Source organism: Melospiza georgiana, chromosome 2 (genome assembly GCF_028018845.1).
Source record: "Melospiza georgiana isolate bMelGeo1 chromosome 2, bMelGeo1.pri, whole genome shotgun sequence".
Lineage (NCBI taxonomy): Eukaryota > Metazoa > Chordata > Aves > Passeriformes > Passerellidae > Melospiza > Melospiza georgiana.
In genome coordinates this window covers 2,629,654-2,642,082 of record NC_080431.1, presented here as the reverse complement: position 1 = coordinate 2,642,082, position 12,429 = coordinate 2,629,654, and the positions used below count along the sequence as shown (strand labels likewise).

Sequence of the window (12,429 nt, the reverse complement as noted above, 5' to 3'; positions counted from 1 at the left end):
GTGCTGAACAACTTGCAGAGATGTATTACTAAGTTCTCTAAGAACACTTAACAGTAATGTTACATTTGAGCTTCTGATCACTGAATGTTAAAAACTTTATAGCAATATTTAATCATGTTTTTAAATACTTTTATCACAATCTCCAAGAAATTTAGTAAAGGCTTTTCCAAGAAACTAAAAAGGGCTAAAAGAACACTTTTCTTACATGTATGAAGAATGTGCATAGTATTGTATCAAAAACCCCCTCTTTTCCAATAATTTCAGAATTTTTTCTTCAGGATATGTGAAAATGTGTTCAAAAAATCACAACATTGTGCCAAATAAATTTTGCCTAAAAAACTTGCATTTTTATATCTACTAGGAAAAAATTTGAGAGTATTTTCCAAATTTGTAATGGTCAGAATATGTTACATAAAAAGTTGGCTGGTATCTTTAGCAAGTATTGAATACAACGTAATTCTTCTCCCATAAAAATCATCTGGACATTTTCAACACAACTTTTGTAAGAGTTAAATAAATTCTAAGCTGGAAGGTAAATCCTTCACTTTTGTGCTCTGTTTATGTACTTACAGACTATAAAGTGGATCAAAACAATGAATATTTTACAAATAAAGTGATTCATAATTTATAGCTGCTGTCATTTTAGTTTGCCAGCTTGAAAGACTAAGAGTCCTTTTACAAAGCATCTCTCCTGCTTTTTAAAATCAAAACAATACAAACCAAAGGAATAAAAACACACCTCAGACCTCTGCTTAAAAAATCTGAACCTCCAGTTTTCTCAGATTTCAGGTAAAGGGAAACTTTTTGATAGTTTCATTATTATATTGTATGATCTCCATATGATCAGTGCCTTTATTTTATTAAATATATTTATCTTAATATAATTATATTAAATATTACTCCTGTGCAGAGTCTGAGTTAAGGCCACACATTTTTGCAGTCTAACACATTCAAGCCACTCACTTAATTCCAAGAAAAACTTTGCAGTTGCAAAAAACATTTGTGCCTTCATTCCGTTTTCACTTGCACAAAATTGAGTAGTTCCTCACAGTATCTTTTTCTCTTTACATGCAAAGTCATAATTTTTTTTCTTACTGATCTAGAAAAGTAAAAATTAGATTTACTTATGCAGAGACAAAATGGTTATTTAAAGCATAGAGGAAAAAAAGGAGTCTGGAGAAATTTGCTTCCTTGGTATTAATGATGTTTTCCATATTTTTACCACAAGTGCAGCAGTCATTCCACTAAAGAATTAGGCAATGGATGTGATGGTTCAGATTTAGCAGCCACAGATGGCATTCCTTTCGTATCTCCAGAAACTCAGAGAAAGAAATATGATTTAGGAGATGCTCACGGCACAACTTGAAACACTGAAAAATTTAGTGTTAGGGGAAATTTTCTGAAGTCATTTTTGCAATAACCAGGCGCAGTGGGTGAACTTATCCTCTCCCTCCTTTACCCCTCACTCCCTTTTCTCCCATTCAATCCACCTGATTAATAGCTTAAAGTTAAACACATAAGGAGGAACTGTTGGGTTACATTTTCTATAACAAAGCCAGAAGGAAAAAGAATGTATCAGTCACTCATGATTAAAACTTACAACTATATTACATAGCATTACATAGGAAATTTACAGTTCAGATTTACTCAATTCCAGCAACTAAAATTTAGAACTATACCTTCAAACAACACCATGCAGAAAATGTTATTCTCTGCTTTTTGGGTCATTCTGTTCAGGCCTACCAATTTAAATTTTTCATTAATTAAACAGAGCCAGAAAATTTGGTTTTGGTATAGAGGGTCACCTGTTGCAAGCCTTCAAAAGAGGATTCAAGGTCATAGTCCCACATGGATAAACAATTGCCCACTGCAGGCTTGCTAATTAAATATACTGCAATGAAAAATAACATTTTTCATGTCCAACTGGTCTTCCTGAAGTGCATGAAACCAACAGAATAGACACATTCAGGATGGAAAAGATTTAGTGGTCCAAACCTGCCAGTGCAGCATTTTCTTTATCATCTGGTTCCTGCAATTTTTTAAAAAACAACTCCTGAAATGAGGCTTCCATTATTTCCCTGAGGAGCCTTCCAGATCACTACAGAACTACAGATAGTTTTTCTGCCATTTATCTTACATTTTCCCATTTATTTTGGTATCAATACCCCAACTAACCAACCTTCAGGGAGTGAGATCTACTTCTTCTATAGTGTTCAAAATAAAACTGAGTCAAGCTTTTCCATGTACAGATCCCTCACTGGGCAGTTGATGTGAATGCCCCTTTTTTTAACTCAAATCTCTGGGCTGTTCCAAACTCTAAGCCACTGTCTAATCTCCTCCTGCACTTGAAACTTAAATAGTGCACACAAGATTCATTGCCATCATAAAAACCATGATTACCTTGAATATGTACAGAGGCAGTCAAAAAAGATGAGGTACAGAGCAACCAGTCCTTTAAAAAAGAAGGCACCAGTAGAGGGGAAAAGCTCAGACAAGAGGTATTAGAGACATTAGACATGAAAGAGATCTTGAAATTTGTTCATATGGAAGCTGAAAGGAAGCAGTTATCTCCTTACTATACAGGGATATGCTAAACCTTATCCCAGTGACTCTAAAAGAGAAGGGTTAAACACAGCAAGTAGTTATGGTTTCCACACAAGGCAAGATTTGCATTGATTGCCACAAAAATTAAGAGATTAAAAAATATAAATGAGTCAAAATATAGACAAATTGCCAGAGACTGGTCACTGACTCTTATTGTACATCGTCTTTCTTACAAAATGCGTCTTAAATCTTCAAAGGTCAGCAGGAGATTGGCAGAAGCTTTGCCCAGGAAAGCAGCACTTTTATATCATTTCTTACACTTCCCCTTAGTTTCCTTAGGAGGATGCCACTAGTCACTGTCAGAGCAAGAACAGTAAGACAGATCTAACCTGATCTATTCTTCCTGTTTGATGGGGAACAAATTAAAAGATTATTTTTTCCTTGGTTGGCTGAGGATCAGGATGGAGATCATTAGAAAGCATCAAGCTTAGTGTGTAGTTACAGCCAGTTGGGGGTTTTTACCCCTAATTAAAACACACTAATTCTAAAAGAGAAGATGCCAGGAAAATGTAGTTTGGTCAAAGTGACAGGAAAATACAATTTATAAAAGATAATGTGAGGAAGAAGGTCCGTTCAACCATGTAATATTTAAATAAGATTAAATAGAGAGGATCCTTGTGATGCTAAAAACCTGTAATAACAAACAGCCTACAGTGTATGATATATACCATTTTAATTAACTAATAAATGTATTAATTAAGGTGAAAAATGGGTATGAAAGGGTGCTTTTCCCAACTTGCTCCCCAATACATCTTACTTTACTTCAGACAAACTCTAATTCTTCCAAAACACCGAGCAGGTGCACAAGCCTTTGCTAGAGGAGGAATTAAATCTTAAACCGTTAACCTCAAGTGTATCATTTTTGGGAAATCTTTGCTCTACAAACACACAATAAGGAGGACAAAGATGGTCACAGTGAAATTCTTTTGCTGACTGACAGGAAGGGATGTTGCTGCTGGACAGGAAAAATCACTCAACAGGATCCAGAGCAGAACAATATTCCACCCAGAAAGAACCCATCAGCTGAGCTGGCTTTGATAGCTTACCCATAAATGTGTTATAAAAATGTGCACTAATAAGAAAAACTGGTCTGAGTTTATGTTGACTTTTCCTGGTTATGCAGAGAAAAGAAAACAGTTAAGGAAATTGGTGACACTTTTGTTATTTGGGAGGCCATGATTGTGTCTAATTTTCCAAGTACAAAGAAAAGCTGTTCTGAATGGAATTTAAATAGGCTCATCTTACACCATTAAGGTCCTTCCTTTTAGTTCTCAGGGATAATCTCCTGCTAATGCAAAATGACATTGTTTATGAAACCTGCATTATGGAAACAAACAAAATCAGAAACCATCTGAACACAGGATCAAGTAGTGATTTCTTAAGATCTTGAGCTTGAGAAGCTCTTAAATGTTTTCAGCCACTGGGAAGACAATAACTTCTACTACTAATTATTGCTTCAGATTTCAACTAAAACTTATTTTTCCTAAGTTATGTCTTCATTCCAGCCCATGCCTGTAACAACATTCTGGGGTTACATTACCACAATCCTGATTCTACTGCCCTCTCAATGACAAAAAAAACAAAACAAAAAAATGCAAATAAACACAAAAATCCTTAAACAAACACAAAAATCTTTAAACACCCTACAAGATGGAGCAAGAGAAGAAGAGGAGAAAAAGAAAAGGAAAAATGCAGGAGCAGCTTGATCTTGAAGTCAAAGCTGAACTGGTTTTCTGAGTTTTCCAACTCCTGCTGCACCATTGATACCAAAAAATGTGAAGTTTTGAGTTCCTGCTTTTAAAACATCACTTCAATCACAGCACACTGAAAGGATCTGATCAATATGACTTCCAATAAAGGTTAGCAGAACCTATGTTAAACCAGAATAAACCAGAAGGACCTGTTGCTATTGTTAATGGCTTCATCATTTAAAATCCCCTTGATCAACAATGAGTGAGGAAGAAAAAAAACCAAACCAGAAAAATGTATTAATTCTATGGTCTGATTTTCTCTGCAGAACTCAGTAGGAGCTGCTTTGCCTGTCTCAAGCATTTGAGAACTAGTTTTTAATAAAAGTTTAGTTTAATTTATTTAGCTTTACTTTTGCTCAGTTGTAGTCTGTGCTCACGTGTGACTGAAACTCTAAACCAACAGCTTCCAACCATTTACAGGAACACAGGCTCTCCAGCAAGCAGGAATATATACAGTAGATAAAAGATTCACTCATGTTTTAGCATTTCTAAGTGCAGCTGTAGGAGGCCCTGGAGAAAGGATTTCTGAACAATAAAATATCCTCCCCTGAATTCAGCTCTTAACAGAAGAGCTTACTTTGTTTTTTATAAATAACAGAATCTAACCCCAGAAAAGCATCCTTGTACCTGGCTACTCAATTTATTCAAGGGCAAAAGATTATTTAAAATCTACTTAAAAGAAAAATCAAAGGAAGAACACTCTTACCCCTTCCCCCAGATGTCCACCTGTCATTTTTTGAGAAAAAGTCATGGCTATGGTTTGTTGGGTTCTCAGTAACTCCCCAGGACTTGATTGACATATGCATTGCTGTAGGACTAATTAAAAAGGAGTAGGCACTGTCCCAGCCAGGCTCAGAATACTTTAAATTTTCTGTTCTACACATACACACACCCCACAGTAAACATTTCAGCTATTGTGCTTCCAACCATGTGATTGCCAGACATTACTGTTTAATTTTTACTTGTATATTTAACAGAAGACCCTTTGCCACAGCCAGCACCCTTCGAGGCACACTGTGAAAAGACTGATTCAGCACAAAGCTTCAAAATGTAATTTTATAAAAAGAATAAAAAATATTAGCTACTATCATCTTGCTTGATACTAAAATTAGTAAATACAACATGCATTTCTCTAAGATTTCTAAGAAGGACCATTTCTGTAAAAAATCCAAATCTCCAGTGTACTCTTGTTCTTGGGAGCATTCACATAACCACAGTTAGCAGAAACCAAAAATTTGGAGAAGATAGAGTTAAAATACATGAGTATTTATGAATAAACTTGAACTATTAATCTTCCAAATGTATCTGCATTTAATATTTATGCTACAGGAGCAATACCATATCTTTTTTACCAACCAATTCCAATTAATCAACACAGCTCATTGGCAGAAATCGTATGTCAAGACACAAAGTATAAAAGACAAGACACTGAAAAAAAAATCACTTGTTTGACACAAACATTTAAGAGAATGGAAGAAGGTCCAAGAGCGGTAAGAGAGGCTAGATTTGCTGCACAATGCGCTACTAAAAATCAGCTGTTGACTCTTACCAAATATTTTTAGCAGATTACGTTATTAGCACAGCTTGACCAAACCCCATTTGCACAGCAATTTTCCCACCTAACTGCTATTTCTGCAGGGATTCAGAACCTGGAGAGAAGCAGCACAGCAAAGGGAGCAGGGGGAGCCCCAGCTCAGAGCAGAGCTGCGGGCACGCAGGGCACGGTTACCTTGGCAGGCAAAGCCTCTCTCCTCGTAGCCAGCGTTGCACAAGCACTTCCCGATGGGCACCAGCCACTCTCCCTCCGTGCTGCAGTACATCTTGGGAGGCTCCTCCTCCTTGGAGTGGTTGACACAGGAGCCCCTCACCTCCACCAGCGACTGGGAGTCCATGGGCACCGTGTCTGGGAACATGGCCAGGTTCTTGACGGTGAAAGGGCACTTCTTGAAGTAGACCCGCACCGACACTAAGGCGACGCAGGCGCCCACGTCCTGGAAAGCCAGGTAGAAGCCCTTCCTGCTGATGGGCCCCACCTCACGGATCTCCGTGTTCAGCTTGAGGATTCGGTCGCCCAGGTCCATCTGGGTGAAGCTCTCGTCGGCCGCGATGGTGTCGATCTTTGTAAACTGGTGCTCCTTGAACTTGACCGAGTGGTCGTCGTCAGACTCCATGTAATAAAGGTTGAAGGTCTCTTTGCAGGTGCCCAGCACCAGGGGGATGCTGTTGCAGTCCCTCAGGGTGAACTTGAGCTCCACGTAGATCTTCTGAGCCGAGTTGCGCGGGATCCAGTTCGTCCGCAGCCAATTGTTCTGGCTGTGATCCATGACATTGCACACTTGGTAAGTCCTGATCGGAGTGTAATGCTCGTCAACACCGCTGATCTCTTCCCACTGGATCAACAAAATAAGAAGAAAAAAGAATGTTTTAAGATCAATTATTATACCAACAAAAATAATGTTTAGACCAAAAGCTGTGAAAAAGCAAAAATAACTTTGCTTGGGCATATCTATAAAATAAACAATCAGGTCTGGTTCAACCTTCTCTTACTTTTTTCTAAATAAAAACTAAAAACATCTTAAATGATCACAGAATTCCCCATTAATAGGTCAGTTTTTACCAAGTTACTTCAAGGTGGATGAAAGAGATGCTACAGCTGTTTTGCATTACCAAAAACCTGTGATTTCCTAAACAATAAGCAGTGCTGTCCTTTCACCCACAATTCCATGCCTTTACAACAACTACACTCAGCTCAGATGGAGGAGATCCTCAAGGACAACACATATTTGCACTGTTAGAACCAGCTTTATATCTAAGATTAAACAAAAACCAATGGCTCCAACTGAAATTTCATACAGTTGCAATAAAAATGTTATATTTTTATATTTATTCAAAGCATGACAATTGATTTTCCTTGGGATAAATGTACTCTGGACAAACAATAACTCTGGAAACTGGGTTGAGCTGGTCTAAGACATACTACCACTTCACCATATCTTGATCAGGTGGTTTTTCAGTGCACTACATAGGCTGTGACACTGGAATGATTTTGGAAGAACACAGGGTTATGATTTGTTTTTACAGCAGTCCTCAGCTAACAAACTCTCTTGACCCAAACATGAAGGAAGGGGTTTCCTACTTGAGAATTACTCACATACCAGTCCTACCTGGTTTCCAAAGTCACACTTAAGAAAGAGGAATATTTATCACTCACAAGAAAAAATAAAAAATAAAACTCACAACAAAAACTGGAGAATCAATGTCAGAAGTCACTGCCACTCTTGAGGAACGGAGACAAAGAAGAATTTCTACCAGAAAAACATTTTCCCTCAAAAATCAAGTCATATCAACTTTCTATTTAAGATCTCAGTCTGATAATGACTTGTTTTATATAAGCACCTTTTGTTACAGGACTTTACTGTAGTGCAGAGAGTAGGAGAGGAAAGAACTATTCCCACTACAGAGACAAAAACCATGGTGCAGAAGTGCTTACAGTTTCTTGGGTTTACAATGCGTGTATATCACACACATATACAAAGGAAGGAAAAAAAACATGGATATATCAGAGTAGCATCTGAGAGTTCTCAGTCTCAACCCACTAATTTAAGGAAGTTTTGATCTGACTAAGAGCTGGTCTGCACAATGAAATTGTCCACACAGCACTGAAGATGTGATTTTAAACCATGTCATTAAACCAGCAGATAAAAGCGGTGTAAATACTCTTTCCTTTAATTGAAACCAAGTTTACTGCAATTCACTTTACAGACCTGACTATACACAAGTTTTATCTCTTCCTGACTAGTTCAACAGACTTTAAAACACAATCTTGGATGTGTCTACAGCAGCTGATATGCTGCAGCATGCCATAACAGAATCTATTTCCAAAAAGAGCCAGGAGCGCAGGGACTTTTCAAATCAAAATTACCACACTGGAGCCCATGGCCACTTGAGAGCTCGGCACCAGCCACACAAGGATGAGCTGCTGCCCGCAGAAGGGGCAGCTGGACCCTGGCTCCCAGCCTCTGTCAGCTTCCCAAAAGTGAGTGAAGGACCCTCCTCTGACAGATGTCCTTGCACAAGCACAGGCCCTGAGCCAGCGATCCAACCCTGCCTCAAAGAGCCGTAATTGCCTCAGTGAAGCTGGATGCACCGATTCATCTGCAGCTCCTACCTGGACAAATAAATACTGAGTAACAACACCTGGATGAAACTAGATAGGATTATATAATGAGACCAAATTTCAGAGACATTTTAAGCAGCTCGCACTGATTCAGAAGTCATTCAGCGGTTATCATTCCCATATAATTTCTAATCAGTTCTATTTAAAATGTCCAGAGGGAGATAGAGCCAAAACCAGGAACTGGCACAGTTTAAAACATCTCCACAGGAAGATGTTAGTTTTATGAACAAGCCTCATGATAAATTTTTTTGCCAGAAGCTTCTTATCCAACAGACTTTTGAATGTAGATATAGGACTGGCATAACAAAGGCAGTATCACTACTATGTTGTTAATCCAAAAGTTTCAATTATTAATTTAATGCAATTATAATTTCAGTAATTTTCAATGAAGATCAAATTGCCTGGAAGTCTGTGTTAGTCCACTTACATCAACAACAAAATTTTAGATCGATCACTTAAATGCTGAAGCATTGCCGGAGGGAAATGTCACTCTCTCAGTGCTAATTTGACTAAAATACTTTAACAGTTATAAAATTGTGGAGATTGCAGCTATTTCATTAGAAAAAGATTAAATAACTCACCAAAACTACAGGAAGAGCATTCAAATCCCAACATGTACATTTGGGAATTCAATAATTATCATTATCTGAGTAAAAAGCAAGCAGTACATTTGCATTGTTCATACATTGCAACTGTTCCCATTAAACCTCTGTATTGCCATTTAAAGGGATCTTAATGGTAAACAGATAATCAAGGACATTGAGAGTTTTTTACTAAGTAAGGTTTCTCAAACACCTGTATTCCCATTTATTTTAATTTTATTTTGGTACCTCTCATGTCCGTCTGTTTTATTATTTTCCCTGCTTAATTTCATCCCTAGAATAGGAATTTATCTCTACTTCTTTTTTTTAATTTTTTAAAAGAATTTCTGTAACTATTATAACTTTACAGAGCAAGTTGAACACATGAATTGCAAGTACCAAAATTGCTAGAGAGGAAATTAATAGGCAAGTCCTAAATTCTGGAATGATGAAATGACGGGACTATCCTCCTCCAAGCCCAATAGGAATGATAAATTCAAAATTTTTTAGGAAGATGTTTATAAAAGAGTCTCAGTGACACTATGAGAGAATGATGTGGGCCACAATTTCTGAATTCATATTATTACACAGTATTTATGTCATATTCCCCTGATGCCTTCAGGCATTTCCAATACTTTTGAAGCATTTCCAGAAGTGCCATAGCACCACTCCCTTCCCAGCATGTAATCTGGCTTTTGGAAAATGTTCTTTTGTTTACTTTTCACTATTTAAAATCTTCTTTGGATACTGTTAATGACAGCAAACAAGAGATTGCTTTCAGTGGTGGAGAAAAACCTCCAGATCTCCAGTGAGAGGGCCTAACTCATGTCTCTGAGTGACAAAGTTGAGCCAAAAAGGATTTTCTTCTCCAAGATCTGGCACTGTGCTGGACTTAAGACTTTGGTTTATTTCTTGAAATTTCTTTGCAAAAGGAAATGCAATTTCTTTACAAAAGGAAATGTACAGAAGTGAATGCAGGATGTTTCTGGGATGTCATGAGCAGCCTCAATGAAAAGCTCCCTCTCAATGTGGGAATCTAGGACATGAGTGATCTCAATTCTTGCATCCTGCCTGTGACATCACTTTTTGTGTCTTTTTATTTATCATAGTTTAAAAAAAAAATCTGAATTACAATAAGAAACAGAGGGATATTTTGTGATTTACAATACAACATATATGCAACTGTGTGATTGCAAAAAAATCCCCATTTTTCAGTCAGCATCACATTGCTATCAAACTCTTTAACTACAAAGTATAAAACTGCAAATTGAGATGAGCATTAGAATAATTCAAGTCTAAATAAAAAAAAGAACCTCTCCACATGCTGTTTAAAAGCTTAACAAAATAGTAGCAGGATGCAAGAGCTCTGAAAGTTGCTATTAACAAAAACCCTGTGATGACCATATTATAGGAGAATGCATTCCAGGCCAGCTCATCAGTGTGGAAACTTTCCTGATAACATCACCAAAGATGCTGATTCAAGGCCCATAAATACCAACCAACTGAGATCAGAGGACAGAGAATGATCTCATTTGGGATTTTAAGAAACTTTAAAAGTACCATGGAAAATTTTTTTCTGCATTTGACATTCAAAAATCAATGAAATTACCTCAGGCCACTGGCTCTAGCCAGAGGTTTTTAGTTTTTTTTAAGTGGTAAATGGAAGAATAAATTGCATTGCAAGAGTTTTCTGATTAAGTTATTCACACAGTGAAATTATCATTTCCATCACATAAACCTTCATAAGACACAGACTGTGGGTACACTCATAGCTTCAACCTAAAACTTGGTTTCTTCATAGCTAAGCAAAAGAGTTTCAGAATTGCAACCAAGACAAAATATTAATATCTTGTCTGCTGAGTGCTCAGGTGACATGAGAAGCTCATTTAGAGTACCCAGATACTAAACTTCCCTAAGAAAAACTGAGGTTTAGCATCTTACCATACACCTAGCCCCAAATTTATCCCAAATTATCCAAGCCAGTCAGACCTGTGTTCCATACAGTTATGCTTCTGAACTTTTAAAGAACTGTGAAATAAAATAAAAATTACAATAAGTAACTGTCTTACAGAATCTAAGCACACATAAACAACATTGAGAAAGCATGAGTGCATACCTTATCATGGGACTACTCAACTAATAATCAACAACCAAATTGCAGAAAGATGAGGAAGACCATCTTTTCTCCCCCATCTCTAATTGGCAGACAGAAGAGTACTTCATCATCAAATTTGTAAGGACAGCTGATTCTCACCCATCAGCAAGCAAAAGCCTCTTAATCACAGTGAGGTAAAAAGGTCACCACAAGGAGGAAAACATCTGACTTCCTAACAGACATCTGAATCCAGCATTCAAACACCCCTTCAGACAAAAAAAAGTATTTATAGCTTCATTTTTTCCCCCCTAAGCTATATATCTCCTGGAGAAGCAGGTTTTAATCTTATTTATCTCACAGGTTAAGCAGTTTTTCTGGCAAGTTCTCAACACAACAGTCCCCAGAGCTGAAATCTGTACTGAACAATAATTTTTATAAAAGCACCTTTCTCCACAAGCATTGAATAAACTAGGTTAGATTCAGCCTCTAAGTGTGGCTGTTTCAGAGATGGAAATTTATCCAAGACAGATCTCACACAAAGCTGTGGATGTGGCAGTCTGAAGTGAAAAAAGTGTCTTCAAGGAATTATTTCACACAATGTTAGACATGACATTTAGCTCATAACAATCAGCTCCTGTAAATTTTCAATACTAACACATATAAACAGTATCAGGTTGTTCAGCACCATCCTCTGCTTTACCTAATGCACTACCCAGCACCAAAAACTGGATGTGGCCACCCACACAGGCAGTGATTAAAAAGAAATAATCAGGACACAGTCAATCAAAAGTGGGAAGAATCCACTTCTCCAAAGTGTTTGCCGGCTAGCTAAACAGGAATATATCCCTCACCCACATTCATGCCTCAGTTTTCTAAGAAATAAATTAGGAACAAATTAACAATGGGGTGATAATTTCGGTACTATTTTAGCTATTTCTGGAACCATAATAATGATGCCTGCATTAAAAAAAAATAATCAAAGAATGAGCAAATGCAGAAGCATCAGCAAGCAGGATTTTTTAAAAATGAAACCATTACTTAAATGGGAAAACAACACCACAACAGAGAAAGTGAAAAACATCTGTGGCACAAGAACACTTAAAAATTCACATTTGAAAAGCTCCTGCAGTTTCTTGTTTTGGATTTGCCAGCAAAACACATAAACAAAAAAAATATTTACATCAAAATGCACAAAACAGGTGCATAATATAGCATTTCCCT

General features: G+C 37.2%; 1 protein-coding gene across 1 annotated transcript in view; it reads right to left on the bottom strand.

Annotated features, from left to right (window-relative positions):
- Positions 1-12,429, bottom strand: part of EPHA3 (EPH receptor A3) — a 173,617-nt gene that overhangs the window by 114,102 nt on the left and 47,086 nt on the right. The window contains exon 3 of the mRNA XM_058043854.1: positions 6,085-6,745. Within this exon, the coding sequence (XP_057899837.1) occupies positions 6,085-6,679 (595 nt within the window). The 5' untranslated portion in view covers positions 6,680-6,745. The remainder of the gene's footprint in view (positions 1-6,084; positions 6,746-12,429) is intronic.